General features: G+C 33.4%; 1 protein-coding gene across 4 annotated transcripts in view; it reads right to left on the bottom strand.

Moving 5' to 3' along the window:
• EXOC6 (exocyst complex component 6) overlaps positions 1-14,188 on the bottom strand; it is a 228,803-nt gene that overhangs the window by 128,168 nt on the left and 86,447 nt on the right. For 3 of the 4 annotated variants that reach the window (XM_044916552.1, XM_021700179.2, XM_044916550.1), the window contains exons 9-11: positions 6,181-6,264; positions 1,450-1,496; positions 1,204-1,324 (exon numbers count right to left, since the gene is read on the bottom strand). In XM_044916552.1, coding sequence (XP_044772487.1) covers positions 1,204-1,324; positions 1,450-1,496; positions 6,181-6,264 — 252 coding nt within the window. The remainder of the gene's footprint in view (positions 1-1,203; positions 1,325-1,449; positions 1,497-6,180; positions 6,265-14,188) is intronic. The other variant, XM_044916551.1, reaches the window with a different exon arrangement.

The raw sequence follows: 14,188 nt of genomic DNA, 5'->3' as shown, positions 1-14,188 counted from the left end.
TGCTTATATTTCTAAAAGTCCCTAGATTTTAAGGAACTACTTATATTTAAACTGAAAAACGGTTTATATATAGACCACATATTTTTACTTTTCTACTATTTTTTACTCTTATAAAAGAGACATATTACTTTTTCCAATATAAGAATGACAATTGAAGTATTTTCTTATTAATTCACCAAAAGAAACTAATTAGTTTCAAAGGGGTAGTGAAACTCACTCTGTCCCTTTAACAGCATTTAATAAGATTTTTAGTGTGATATGTTGCATTTAATACCTTATGACTCTGTATTTGATGTCATATAATTAACAGAAAGCATACTATAATTTTACATATTCAGAGCTGGTCTGAATGTAAACCATGATAAAACATATTGTTCTTTATTAATATGTTAGAAAAAGTTATAGTTCATTGGACAAATACTATATAAAGAATCTACAATCCTATAAATAAAAATGTAGTATACTTACAATCTAAATACTATATAAACTAATAAGCCTTTAAAATATTTTCAATCTCTATTCTCAATAATAAAATTATAAATAATTACAAAATTTTAAGTATGGGGAGATTTTACTGAAGGTAAACTACTAAAATTGTCTTAAGAAAAAGTCTATAATAAGCAATTATTAATTTCAACAGTCTTTAAAATAACACTAACATATTACTTCCACAAAAGGTGTATTACGCAAAATATTTGAACATTTTACTTTCATTCATAAAAAAATCTCTCAATACATAAAGGTTCATTATTTCAAAAGAGTTCAAATTTTGACAATTGCATATTTTTAAGAAATTTGTAATTGTATTACTGCAAACAAATTATAAACATCGAAGAACAAGTTCAATTGAGTTTTAATGGCGGAGTTTATTTTGGAAACAAAGAATTTGGAATGATAATTAAAAACCCTTTCTTCACGGTGCTTTTCAGTGATCTAATGAAGAGGTCAGTTGAGACTAATGAGACCAGCTTAATTCTTCATTTTTTATAATGCTGGACTATAAGTGCCTTGGGAAGCCCCAGACAGTTGCAAAATCACAGCCCAGTATTACCAAACAAAAGCTTAACATTACTACTTCCAAATCTGAGCTGTTACCAAAAAATGCAGAATGTTGGAGGTGTGGTTTTCTTCTGACATTATACATTTCAGAAGTTCTTGAAGTAACTGAATTAAAAATTTAGCAACATAATTTGTCTGACTTACTGAATGAGCTCTAAGGACAGCAATTATCTTTGAGAGGGCCATGTTCCAAAGTTCATCAGTGTATGCCCTGGTTACTAATCCTTGGGTCACATGTAAAATGTGATCTTCCACCACAAAGAACCTAAAGACAGTAATTACCAACATAACATGTGTTAAAAAAAAAAATTAAAACCCAAACAGAAAACAAGCAGTTCTGACATTTAACATAATGTAAAAATAATAGTTATTTCTGTATTAGATACATACCCTACAATTTGAGTGAAATATCTTCTATAGCCATCAACTGTTTCATGCTTCAAATGAAAAATAAAAATCAATTTACACCAATAAATACTGGTAACATAAAAGTAAGTCCAAGTCACTACAACATTTATTAACAAATATATAGAGAGTCTACTATATGCTGCACACATTTTTAAAGCACCAGAGATACACTACTAAAAACCAAAAAGTCCTTACCCTCATGGAACTTACATTCAAAAGGAGATAGACAATAAACAAGTTAAAAAGTAAATATGATTTCAGAACCCTCTTCTCAGCAAGCTAGTTCAAGCCACCATAACTTCTTATTTGTGCTATTACATCATTCTCCTACCCAGTCTCCCCGGCTTTCAGGCTTGCTCCCTGCAGTCTATTCTCCAGATAGCTGTCAGAATGATACTTTTCAAAGAGTAATCAGATCATTATATCTTCTACTAAAAACCTTCGAATGACTTTATATCTGATTCATAATAAAAGTCAAACTCCTTAAAAATGATCCATAATTGCCTGTTAATAATTTTAACAAAAGGCATACAGGAAAACATCTGATTATTTGAATTTCATTTTTAGAAGTTTATTACATGAAATATTTCATTATTTTAATTAAGTTCAAATGTTGTATTTTGCATATTTCATAAATGCAATCAAAATTTTCAAACATCTGGGGTTTTTTCAGGCTGTGGGAAAACAAATGTTTTTACCTTTTAGCTTTAAAATACTATGATCAGAGAGAGAGGAGTTTACATGACACCAGATGTTTGACATTTCTTGATACTTGCTTTATAACATGTATATAGTCACATTTTATAATGTGCTATGTGTGCTTGAAAAGAAGATGTTTCTACAGTTGATGAAACAGGCTTCTACACGGTTCATTAGATCAAGTCTATTAAGCATGTTGTGTATTCTTACTGATATTCTGTTTGGTTTATTAGATACTGAGACATGCTTAAAAATCCACTATGGATTTTCTACTTATCCTTTTAGTTGTGGCAATCTGGCATTATACATTTTTGAGTCAATGTTATCAAGTGTTTATAGGTTTCAATTATCATTTTTTATCAACTCTAAGACATGAATATTTTATTTTTTATCATTCTAGATCTTTTTATATTATTTGAAGGTACATACTCTGTTTCTACTCTTTTACTGGTTACTCCAGAAATTACATTATGCATACTTAAGTAATCAAACTCTAAAATCAATCAGTATTTTTACTCTTCTGGACAATTCAGAAAATTGTAGCATGGATTCATTTCATTAACTCCCACCTCATGTTTATGCTTTTGTTGTTGTGTATTTTAATTCTATCTTGTTTTAAAGTCCATAATATTTTATTAACATTATTTTCTACAGTTGACATAGATTCACCCACATATTTATACTTTCTTTGCTATTCATTCCTTCTACCATCTCTTATCTTCCATGTGGCATCACTTTCCTTTTGCCTGAAGAAGATTCTTTAGAATTTCCTTAGTAAGGGTGCCTTACTAGCCAACTCTCCTCTTCTTTGTCTAAAAATGTCTATCTTTGCCTTGTTTTTCTGGATATAGAATCCTAGATTAACAGTTATCTTCCTTTAGCATTTAAAATATTCCATTGTTTTCATTTCTCCTGAGTAAAAACCTAGGTGCAAGACTGCTGGGTTGTATGATAAGTGTATGCTTAACATTATAACAAATTGCCAAACAACTTTCCAAAGTGGCAGCATAATTTTTGTACCACCAGAAGTGTATGAGAGTTCCAGTTGCTCCACATCTCACCAGCACTTGCTATTATCAGTCTTTAATTTCAGCCATTCTAGTAGGTATGTAGTGGTATCTCACTGTGGCTTTAACTTGCATTTCTCTGATGAAAAATGATATTGAACATCTTTTCGTGTGTTTATTTTTCATCTGTGTATCTAGTAAAATGTCTACCTGGACCTTTTATCCATTAGTTTGTCTTTAATTATTTAGTTACACAAATTCTTTATATATTCTGAATACAAACCCTTTGTTAGATATGAGTTTTATAAGTATTTTCTCCCCATCTGTGTCTTGTCTTTTCACTTTCTTGACAATGCCTTTATGATTTTTTTTTTTAAAGATTTTGTTTATTTATTACAGAGAGAGAGCACAAGAGTGGGGAGGGTCAGAGGGAGAAGAAGACTCCCAGCTGAGCAGGCAGTGTGATGCCGGACTCGATCCCAGGACCCTGGGATCATGACCTGAGCCAAAGGCAGATGCTCAATTGACTGAGCCACCCAGGCACCCTTGACAATGCCTTTTGAAGAGTAGTTTTTCATTTTGATGTTCAATTTATCAATTTCTTTCTCTTACGGTTCATGCTTTATGTATCTCACCTAAGAAAATACTGCCTAACCCAAGGTCACAAAAACCTTTGTTTTTTCTAAAAGTTTTAATTTTTAGCTCTTGCATTTAGGTCCATGATCCATTTCTTGAATTGCTGAGGTAAAAGTCAATACTCATTTTTTTTTTTGCATATAGATAATTTAATTATCTTGTGGTCAAAAGACATACTTTCTGTGATTTCAAGTCTTTTATACTTGTTGAGATTTATTTTATAGCCCAGAATATGATCTATCTTGATAAACCTTCTACATGCATTTGAAAGGCATGTGCATTCTGCTGTTTGGGGTGGAATATTCAATAAATGTCAATTAGCTCAAGTTAATGGATACTATTTTTTTGGTCTTCTATTTTCTATCTTTGTGTTCTGCAGTTTCACTGTAAGTTCTCCCAGAGTGTATTTCTTTTTATTTAACCTATTTGGGATTCCTTGGGTTTGACTCTCTAAGTTTCTATTTCCTGTCCATACTGGAAAATTCTCAGTCATTATGCCTACAAATACTCCTCTGTTCAACTTTTCTATCCTCTCTTTCTGTAACTCCAACTAGATATGTTAGGCTTCCTCTCTCTTCTGTATTTTTATCCTCTTGTCTCTCTGTGAGGCTTTCTAGATAATTTCTCCAGATCAACTAGGAGAATTCACCAATTGCTGAACTTATTCATAAAACTTTTAATTTTGATTAATATATCTTTAACTTCTAGGTATTCTACTGGATTTTTCTTCATTTTGGTCATTACAGTTTCTTGTTCCCTATTTATATCAGCAAGCTTGTCTTTTATTTCTTTAAATATATTAAATAGAGTTATTGTATTAAATGGCTAATAATTCAAATACTGAAAGTCTCTTGGGATTTATTTCTATTGCCAATATTTTTAGTGATTTGCACTTGTTTGATAATTATTTTTTACTATGATTTGCTAATTTTCCTTGAAACTATGACATGAAAGTTCAGAGATCTGCATTTGCTTCTATTAGGCGATATCAGCGTGGAATAACTTTAAACTGAATTTTCAACTTGAGATTTTTTTTTGACTATCCAAACAGAATGAATCTGGGTTGAAAATATATGTGAGAAACGGCTTGTTATGGATTCTCAGAGATCTTTTTCCCCTCGTTCCTTCAGCACCAACATTTAAGACAGGCAATTTCCCTACAGTGTTTTGCAGAAAGAACAGAGAGGTTTTGTTAGGTTTTTTTTATAACATTGTGTCCATTTATTTATTTATTTATTTATTTTAAGTGATCTATATATCCAAGCAGGGGCTCAAACTCATGACTCCAAGATCAAGAGTTGCATGCTCTCCTGACTGAGACAGCCAGGTGCCAAGAGATGTTTTTGATCTCTAGGTAATCCTAATAATGAGGCTCTAATTCTTTGGAGTCTCCACTTTCTAAGGGAGACAACCTCTTGTCAGCTACTTCAGGTGGCTCTGGGCTTAGGCCTCTGTATTCCCATGTCCTCAAAATTCATGCTTTCCCGCTCAGCAGATGCCCTTAAGATAAAAGCCACAATCAGTACTTCATTAAACTTACCTGGATTTCTTTCTTCTTTTTTTAAAAAGATTTTATTTATTTATTTAACAGAGAGAGAGAGAGAGAGAGAGAGCACAAGCAGAGTGAGTGGCAGGCAGAGGGAGAGGGAGAAGCAGGCTCCCTGTAGAGCAGGGAGCCCAATGCAGGGCTCGATCCCAGAACCCTGGGATCATGACCTGAGCCAAAGGCAGACACTTAACTGACTGAACCTATCTGGATTTCTGCCTTCATTTAAGTTTTCATGTTTTGTTTTATAGTTGGATATACTGAGGTATAAGTTACATACAATAAAACTCACTTTTTCATGCTCTGTTTCTACAAGTTTTCACAAACACATCTAGTCACACAATTATCACCATAACCGACATATAGAGCAATTCCATATTCACTTAATTTTTGTCCTGACTATACTTTTCTATCAAGTCCTCAGTGCATTTAAAAATAATTTTAAAATTTTAAAAATGTTTTATCCAGCATCTTTGTTTTTTCACTAGAACAATTAATCAAAGTACATAGTCCACCATATTGTCAGAAATGAATTATCACTCCCTGATACTTTATATAGCTACTTGTTTATCTCTTTATTTATTCACTGCCTATTTTATTTATTTACTATCTATCTTCCCTAATAGAATGTAAGCTCATGAGAGAAGGAACTCACCTGTTTTGTTCATTGCTGTACCCTTAGCACCTAAACCAATTACTGGAAATGGTAGGTGTTCAATAAGTATTTGTTGTTGAATGAATAGTGATACATGCTCTGAAGAAATTAAAGCAGGGTAAGAGGCAAAAAGTGACAACACAACCAATACAAAATTTTCACATATTTACCATATTTGACTGGGGTTGCAATACAAGTCTTGCTTGTTTCTTTCTTTGTTTTCGGTAATAATTTTCAAATGTTTCTTCATCACCCTAAAGTAAAATCAGCAAAGTAATGAAACACACACACTGCAGAACAGATAACTTCCTTTTTTTTTTTTAGATTTATTTATTTATTTGATAGAGAGAGCATGAGTGGGGGGAGGAGCAGAGGGAGTGGGAGAGAGAGACTCTCCAGCAGACACCCCACTGAGCAGGGAGCATGATGCAGGACTTGATCTCACAACCCCGAGACCATGACCTGAGCCAAAACTAAGAGTCAGACACTTAACCAATTGAGCCACCCAGGCACCCAAACAGATAACTTCTTTACCCCTAAGCGTCATTTTAAGTTTTCTAACAAATGGCATATAAACACTGAAATGGCTTTTGTGTATTTCAATGGAAACTGCATCATTTATATCATATCCTCCCAGGTTATCAGATTCTACTTCTGTTCACTGTCTCTGAGCTATTTTGGATCTCTTTCTGTTTAGGTAACTGATAAATACGTAAAAGTATTTTGTCTGGTAATGATTTTAATTGATTTCCTCCCCTCTCTAAAAAAAAAATAGTTTTGCCTTCATTTACAATTCCTCTCCACATTCCTTTACTCCATATAATTTTTCCTGTTATTTGATCTTTTCTGTGAACTGATTATAACATCTCTTTGGTTCTCTCATATGGAAGTAATAAAAAAATTATTTAACATGTGCAAATAAAACAAAAACACTGAAATGGTATTTCATACTGAATGTCAAAAGTAAGTTTTTGGCTTTATAGTTCAAAAACAGTAACTTTGTTATCATGACAATTATGAACACTAACTATAAATTCAAGCAATTTTACAGTTGCCCAACTTATCACTAAGGTTTTACAGATTTCTGACTGACCAACTCAAAATATGGCTGTCAGTAAGAGAACTAAATAAAGAAATTAGCTGTCAAGCATAAATGTCTGAACATGTTATATAAGACCCTACATGATCTGGCATCTTCCTTCATCTCCTGCCTCATCTCAGTATATTCAATATACCATTTTCTTTTTATTTCCAGGCTTTTGTACAAATTATTCTTAAAATGTGCTTCCCAGTTCTCTTTCTCTATATGACTTTCATTCACCCTTAAGGACTCCCTATAGATGTCACTTCTTTAGAAGCCTTCCTCAACTTCTTGAGGCTTGTTATTGTCTGTGTTATCCCATAGTAACCTGCATATCCGTATCATTGCACTCACCACACTATGCTATAACTTCTTAATTAGTAGTCTATCATACCACTGTCTAATAGCACTTTCTGTGATGATGAACATTTTCTATATCCACACTGTCTTATATGATAGCCACTAGATGGATGTGACTACTGAGCACTTGAAATGTGGCTAATAGTAAGTATTGAGACCCTGAATTTTAGTTTTCTTTAATTTTAATTAATTTAAATTTAAATAGTTGTGGGGGCGCCTGGGTGGCTCAGTTGGTTAAGCATCTGCCTTTGGTTCAGGTCATGATCCCAAGGTCCTGGGATCGAGTCCTGCATTGGGCTCCCTGCTCCGTGGGGAGCCTACTTCTCCCTCTGCCTCTCTCTCTGTCTGTCTCTCATGAATGAATAAAAAAATCTTTAAAAAAAAAATTTTTTTTTAAACTAGTAGTTACCATATTGGATGACAGAGATCTCTTTACCACTCTAAGTCTGTTAGAACATGGTCCTGTCCAACTAGTTCACCACTGTATCCTGATCTCTTAGCACAATGTTTGGCACATGGAAGGCAATCAATTACTATTTGTTGAATGAATGAATGAACAAGTAAATGAATGACTATATACCCATTTCTTCTGTCTTCCTCTCTGTTTAAAAGGAGAATCCACCCAGAATGAGAAGAAAAGGCTGGGAACCCATTCCCTTACTCAAGGTTCCAAAAGACAATCCAAGAGGGGAAAAAAGTCCAAACTCATATTTTCACTGAAAAAAAATTTTTTCTGATAACTTTCTTTAATATTTAAGTAGTTATAAAAAAATGACTTCTCTTAATGCCATAAAAAATAAACTCACAATGCAGAAAATGTTTACCTAGGTATCCCTTAGGGCAATTCTTCCAGTATTTTTATACTCATTTAAAAGAATTTTAAAAAAACTATGGTCCCCCTCACAGTTTTATTTTGGTAACTAAATTTTTTTCACTATGAGTTTAAATAATGTAAAGGATATAATTTCAAGTATGTTATAAATAAAACTATTACATCCTCATTTAAACATACCCAATGGTTACCTACAATCACTTAAAAAACATATGAACACACTCTTCTTTCACATTTAGAAAGTTTACAGTTTTCCTTTTTTTTTTTAAGTAGGCTCTGTACCCAGCATGGAGCCCAATGTGAGGCTTGAACTCACAAGCCTGAGATCAAGTTCTGAGCTGAGATCAAGAGTTGGACGCATAACCAACTAAGCCACCCAGGTACCCCTCCTTTTACTTTCTTTTTTTTTTTTTTAATTTTTAAAGATTTTATTTATTTATTTGAAAGAGACTGAGAGAGCACAAGCGGGGGGAGGGGGAGAGGTAGAAGCAGACTCCCTGCTGAGCAGAGAGCCCAGTGTGGGGCTCGATCCCAGTACCCTGGGATCATGACCTGAGCCAAAGGCAGATGCTTAACCGACTGAGGCACCCACGTGTCCCTCCTTTTTCTTTTTTAACTTATATTCCAGACTACCACTCTTACTGGTTTTTTTCCAAATTTAATGTGTTATTTTTTTAATACTATATTTATTTTTTTAAGTAAACTCTATCCCATATTGTAGGGCTCAAACTCATGACCTCAAGATAAGAGTCACATGCTCTATGGACTGAGCCAGCCAGGTACCCTTCTAATACTATATTTTCTAATATAATATGTTTTTATTTTTATTTTATCTCTGAGGCCATAAAGCTTTAGGTGTTAAGGTAGTTTTCTCCTTCTAGGTTGAATTATCATTACAATTAGCACATAACTGATCAATACAATCTAAGTATTATATTATGTGATAATTAATATAACCAAAAGTAAATTTTTATTGGAAATGAATCTCTTAATATGATGAATGGGGCTTTTTTTGGGAACTAACAACATATTTTTTATTTTTCTTTATTTAATTATTTTTTAAGACTTTATTTATTTATTTGAGAGAGAGACAGAAAGAGCACAAGCAGGAGGAGGGGCAGAGGAAGAGGGACAAGCAGACTCCCCACTGAGCAGGGAGCCCAACTAAGGGCTTGATCCCAGGACCCCAAGATTGTGATTTGAGCCAAAGTCAGACACTTAACAGAATGAGCCACCAGGCATCTCAGCAACATACTTTTTAGTTAAAAACTCAAAGCTGCAAATTTAGTGTATTTAATTTACCAATAAATGCCCACCCTAAAACCTAATTAGCAAACCCAGCCCTTACAAACAAACAATTAAGTCAATTGTATTTACTATCCCTCAGGAAAAGTCTAACTTCATGTTTCAATTCAAATAAACATGTTAATATGCATTGTGGAATATTATGAAAACCACTGAGAAATAAATTTAAAAATTATGAAAGTCATTAAGATTAAGATTATTTAAATCCAACATGATTGTTTTATCCATTCATGTACCTTAAAAACAAGGTAATAAATCACTTCTCATTACTTAAATGCTGTTTCTCATAATTTATAATAACGCAGACGGAATTCTAAGTTATTTGCAAAAAGAGGAGTATGATAAAAAATACAATATGCCTTTAGTAAATATGTGGACATATATAAAACTTCAGTATTAAATTTTGGAAATAAGAAAATAAAACCAAGTATAAAAGTCAGGAATAACACATGAATTTTGTTAGAGATGGTGATCATGCTAGGAACTAATCAGTCTGGCAGCCAGCTTTAATTTTATTTTAACATGAAGTCAAAAATATCACACATGTAACAATTTGGCAAAACGGCTTTTAACAGTTTTTCTGAATCACAACTTATATGAAAGAATGGGTTAGTTAATGTAATTTCAAAATTTGGGGAGCCTCAGAATACTCCAGTTATGTTTAAAAGATTCTATTTCACTAATTCATATTATTTTGGATGTTTAAAGGTTTTTCTTTACAGAAAATGACACATCATAGGGATGAGTATTAAGATTAGCCAAAAGCACTGTTTACATTTAAACACATAGGACACAGTTTTGTGTTCAAATCTTCCTATGTTCTCACTTCTGTACTCTCATTGTACTCCCTCTTAAAAGCACTATATTCATTGTCAACAGCTGGGGAACAAAAGAGGTAAGGACCTTAAATGAAAATTGTCATTACTCCCACCTATGTCATTACTACCTACCATGTATCAGAACTAAGAATATCCCACCACAGAACAAAATATAGTGTTTCTAACATGGTTTATCCTTTTCTGCACAAGAAAAGAAAGAAACCCTTATGTGTACAGTCCCTTAAGTTAATCATTAAAGGAGACTTCTCCTTTATTTGGCATCTTGGAAGTTTTTACACATCAAGAATGCACAATGGTAGTAGCAGTGAAGGATCAATACAATGGGTATCAGTGAAGGATAGGTATTTCTTTTATGAAGTAAGTATGGTAGCCTCCAAGATGGCCCCCAAAGATCTCTTGTGTAGTCTCATCCCACATTCTACCAGGCTTGATCTATGTGACCAGTAGGATGTAGCAGAAGTAAAGGTGGGGCGCCTGAGTGGCTTATTCGGTTAAGCACCTGACTCTTGGTTTCAGCTCAGGTCACGATCTCAGAGTTGTGAGATCGAGCCCTGCACTGGCCTCTGTGCTCAGTGGGGAGTCTGCTTCTCTCCCTCTCCCCTTGCCCCTCTTCCCATTCATGCTCTCTCTCTAATAAAAGAAATAAAATCTTAAAAAAAAAAAAAGTAAGGTATGTCACTTCTGATATTAGATTATAAAGGACATTATGGCTTCCATATCAGCCTCCCTCAGATCACTCATTCTAGGGAAGCCAGCTGCCATGTCAGGAGGATTGTCACTCAGCTTTGTGGACAGCCCATGTGGCAAGGAACTGAGGCCTTCTGCCAACAGTCATAACAGAAGCAAATCCCCCAGGCCCTGTCAAGCTTCAGATGACGACAGCCCTCACTGACATCTTGACTGGAACCTCATGAGAGACCCTGAACCAGAACCACCCAGCTAAGCCATTCCCAGATAGCTGACCATGTGAAATAACATATGCACAGCAATAGATAATATAATATGTTAGGTAGCTTTTCTAGAAACAGACACCAAGTGATACAATAAAGAAGTGCTCAAAAGGGAGACTTTCAAGAAGTGAGGAAAGCAAGAGAGGGAATGAGAGGAAGTCAATCAAGGGTGCCAGATTTAGGCAAAAAAGTCTTCAAGAAAACAGACGTCAGCCTGATCCCCTGATCCCACAGTAAAACTCTAAAGGATAAGTTATACTGCAGGGCGATTTTTTTTTAGGGGTGAAACATGTTCTTTTATTGATGCAAGTACATCCAGTCACACCAACAACTGACATCCTATGTCATGGTACAGCTTTGTACTCAGAGTTCATCTCAAAATACCAAATATCATAGAGTACGCATCAAATTGGGAAAATAAAGGAGCAAATGGAGGCACAGTGTCAGGTAGATACTAGAACTGATGACCCAGTGAAGTGCCCAGTTACTACTAGAAAGTAGCTTAAATGAAATAGCAAATGAAAGGAAACTGACTATAATAACAACGGAGGAATTAGCTTTACTAAATTTTGGTCATTTTACTTTTACCAATTTTTGGTCATATATACCAACCAGAAGTTCTCATGCTAATGAAAGTTTATTTACATTTATAGAATAGTAAAACCTCGCTTACACAGTAAAAAGGGGAAAAAGTCCTGCCTGAATTAGTCAAAATTGACTTCTTTTAAAACGCAGCTTTCTTAAGTTTATAGATTCTGTATATTATAAAGATATAAAAATATACAGAGAACTAAAAGTAAGTTATTTAAAATTATAAATTAAGTTAGTTATAATAACAAATTCTGAGAGTAATCATTTATTTAAAATATTTGACTATCTGAATCATAGATTTCTGAAAAATCACAAATTTGACTAGAGTCTAAAACTTTCTATCATTCTATTGGTTCTCTACAATTGACTTTATTTTGATCATTTAATTGTGCTTTCTGTTTCTTTCATTTTAAATCATGAACAGTGAAACTGTAATTTAATACCCAATGTATCATTTTCAGAGAAGCCACACTGAAACCTCACATAGTATCCGCTGGTTCAACACTTTTTTGCACCAGCTATAAAGATATATTCTTTCCCAGAGGGCTTAGTGCCTGTTGATATAAGTTACCAGGGTAAAGATACATAAAATAATTTATTAAAAATTGAGTGTGTGTTAAACCATAAGAGACTCTTAATCTCAGGAAACAAACTGAGGTTTGCTGGAATGGTGGGGGGTGGGAGGGATGGGGTGGCTGGGTGATGGACATTGGGGAGGGTAGGTACTATGGTGAGCACTGTGAATTGTTTTAAGACTGATGAATCACAGACTTGTACCCCTGAAACAAATAACACATTATATGTTAATAAAAAAATTGTTTTTAAAAGAGCCAATTACTAATTCAGTAAATCTTTATGAAATATCAGATGCAATGAAAAGCACTAGGGAAAGAACAATACACGACACTCACATGGTCACTATCTTTGTGGATCATACAGAAAAAGGATAATACAAAGTAACAGAAGTGCCTATGGGCACTCACTGCAGTTTACTGGGCCCATACAAGACAGAAAAATTAAGCATTATGAAAGCCAAAAATCATTCTTCTCCACCAAATCCAAAACCTATCGGAAAACATCTGATTTGAAAGGAGTTTTAAAAGAATCAAACCACAACACGGGCCAATTTAACAACTGAGATAATTAAGAACTTCATCCTGATTAGAAGCCAATACAATCTAGTTTAGAAACAAAACAAGGCAAAAAACCCCCCAAAAACAAAAAATTGAGATCAGACAACTGGAAGCCAATTTTTCAATGTTACTACATATAGTAATGTAATCTTGATAGAACCTACCCTCTATTTGCCTCAGGTGTAAATATAGTTAAATGTATATACTACTACCTGACGTTGTAAAAGATAAAATACTAAATTTGAAAAGAATCTGAGCAGTTAAAGTTTATAATCATACACATTTGAAGAATTATTTCACCACAGAATAGACTAAAAGTATTACTGTTTTTATACAATGGTACAATTTATTATAGCTTTAAAAAGAAAAAAAATTTACATTTCTACTCAATAATGCTCAATATACTTGAAACATCACTAATTTGTAAAATAGTAAGTTTACATTGATATTGTGCTTATTGCTTTTACCTCAGTTCATAAGTACAGAGTTGGTCCTGTCTTTTAATAGAGGGCCAAAAGACGTTAACTAATGAAGATAATTCTATTTGCTCTAATTAACATAATTACCATTTCTTTTTAATTATTTCAATTTCAATTTAATCCAATTTCAGTGAATAATCCAAATCTCAAAACACCTTAACTCTAAATGCCTTCCGTAGACATTTTCTAAGTGCTGAAAGAAAAAGACCAAAAATTCTGTATCTAGCAAAACTACTCTTAAAAAGCAAAGGAGAAATTAAGACATTCCCAGATAAACAAAAACTGAGAGAATTTGATGCTAGTTGACCTTCCCTAAAAGAGATACTAAAGGTAGTCCTTTAGGCCAAAATAAAAGGACACTAGGCAGTAATACTAATTCACATGAAGAAATAAAAGAGTCCCAGTTAAGGTAATATAGAGGTAAATATAAAGACAGTATAATTTGTAACTCCATTCTTCTGATTTAGAAAACAACTCATAAAGAAATAATTATATTATGGTTTATAATGTATAAAGATGTAATTAGTATCTCAATAATAACACAAAAGAGGAGGATTAATATGAACTAGACTGTTTTAAGGTAGGATATTAATTATAATCTCCAGGGC

The sequence above is a fragment of the Neomonachus schauinslandi genome, chromosome 6 (assembly GCF_002201575.2).
Source record: "Neomonachus schauinslandi chromosome 6, ASM220157v2, whole genome shotgun sequence".
NCBI lineage: Eukaryota > Metazoa > Chordata > Mammalia > Carnivora > Phocidae > Neomonachus > Neomonachus schauinslandi.
The sequence above is the reverse complement of the archived record's forward strand: the minus strand, read 5'-3'. Positions and strand labels throughout refer to the sequence as shown.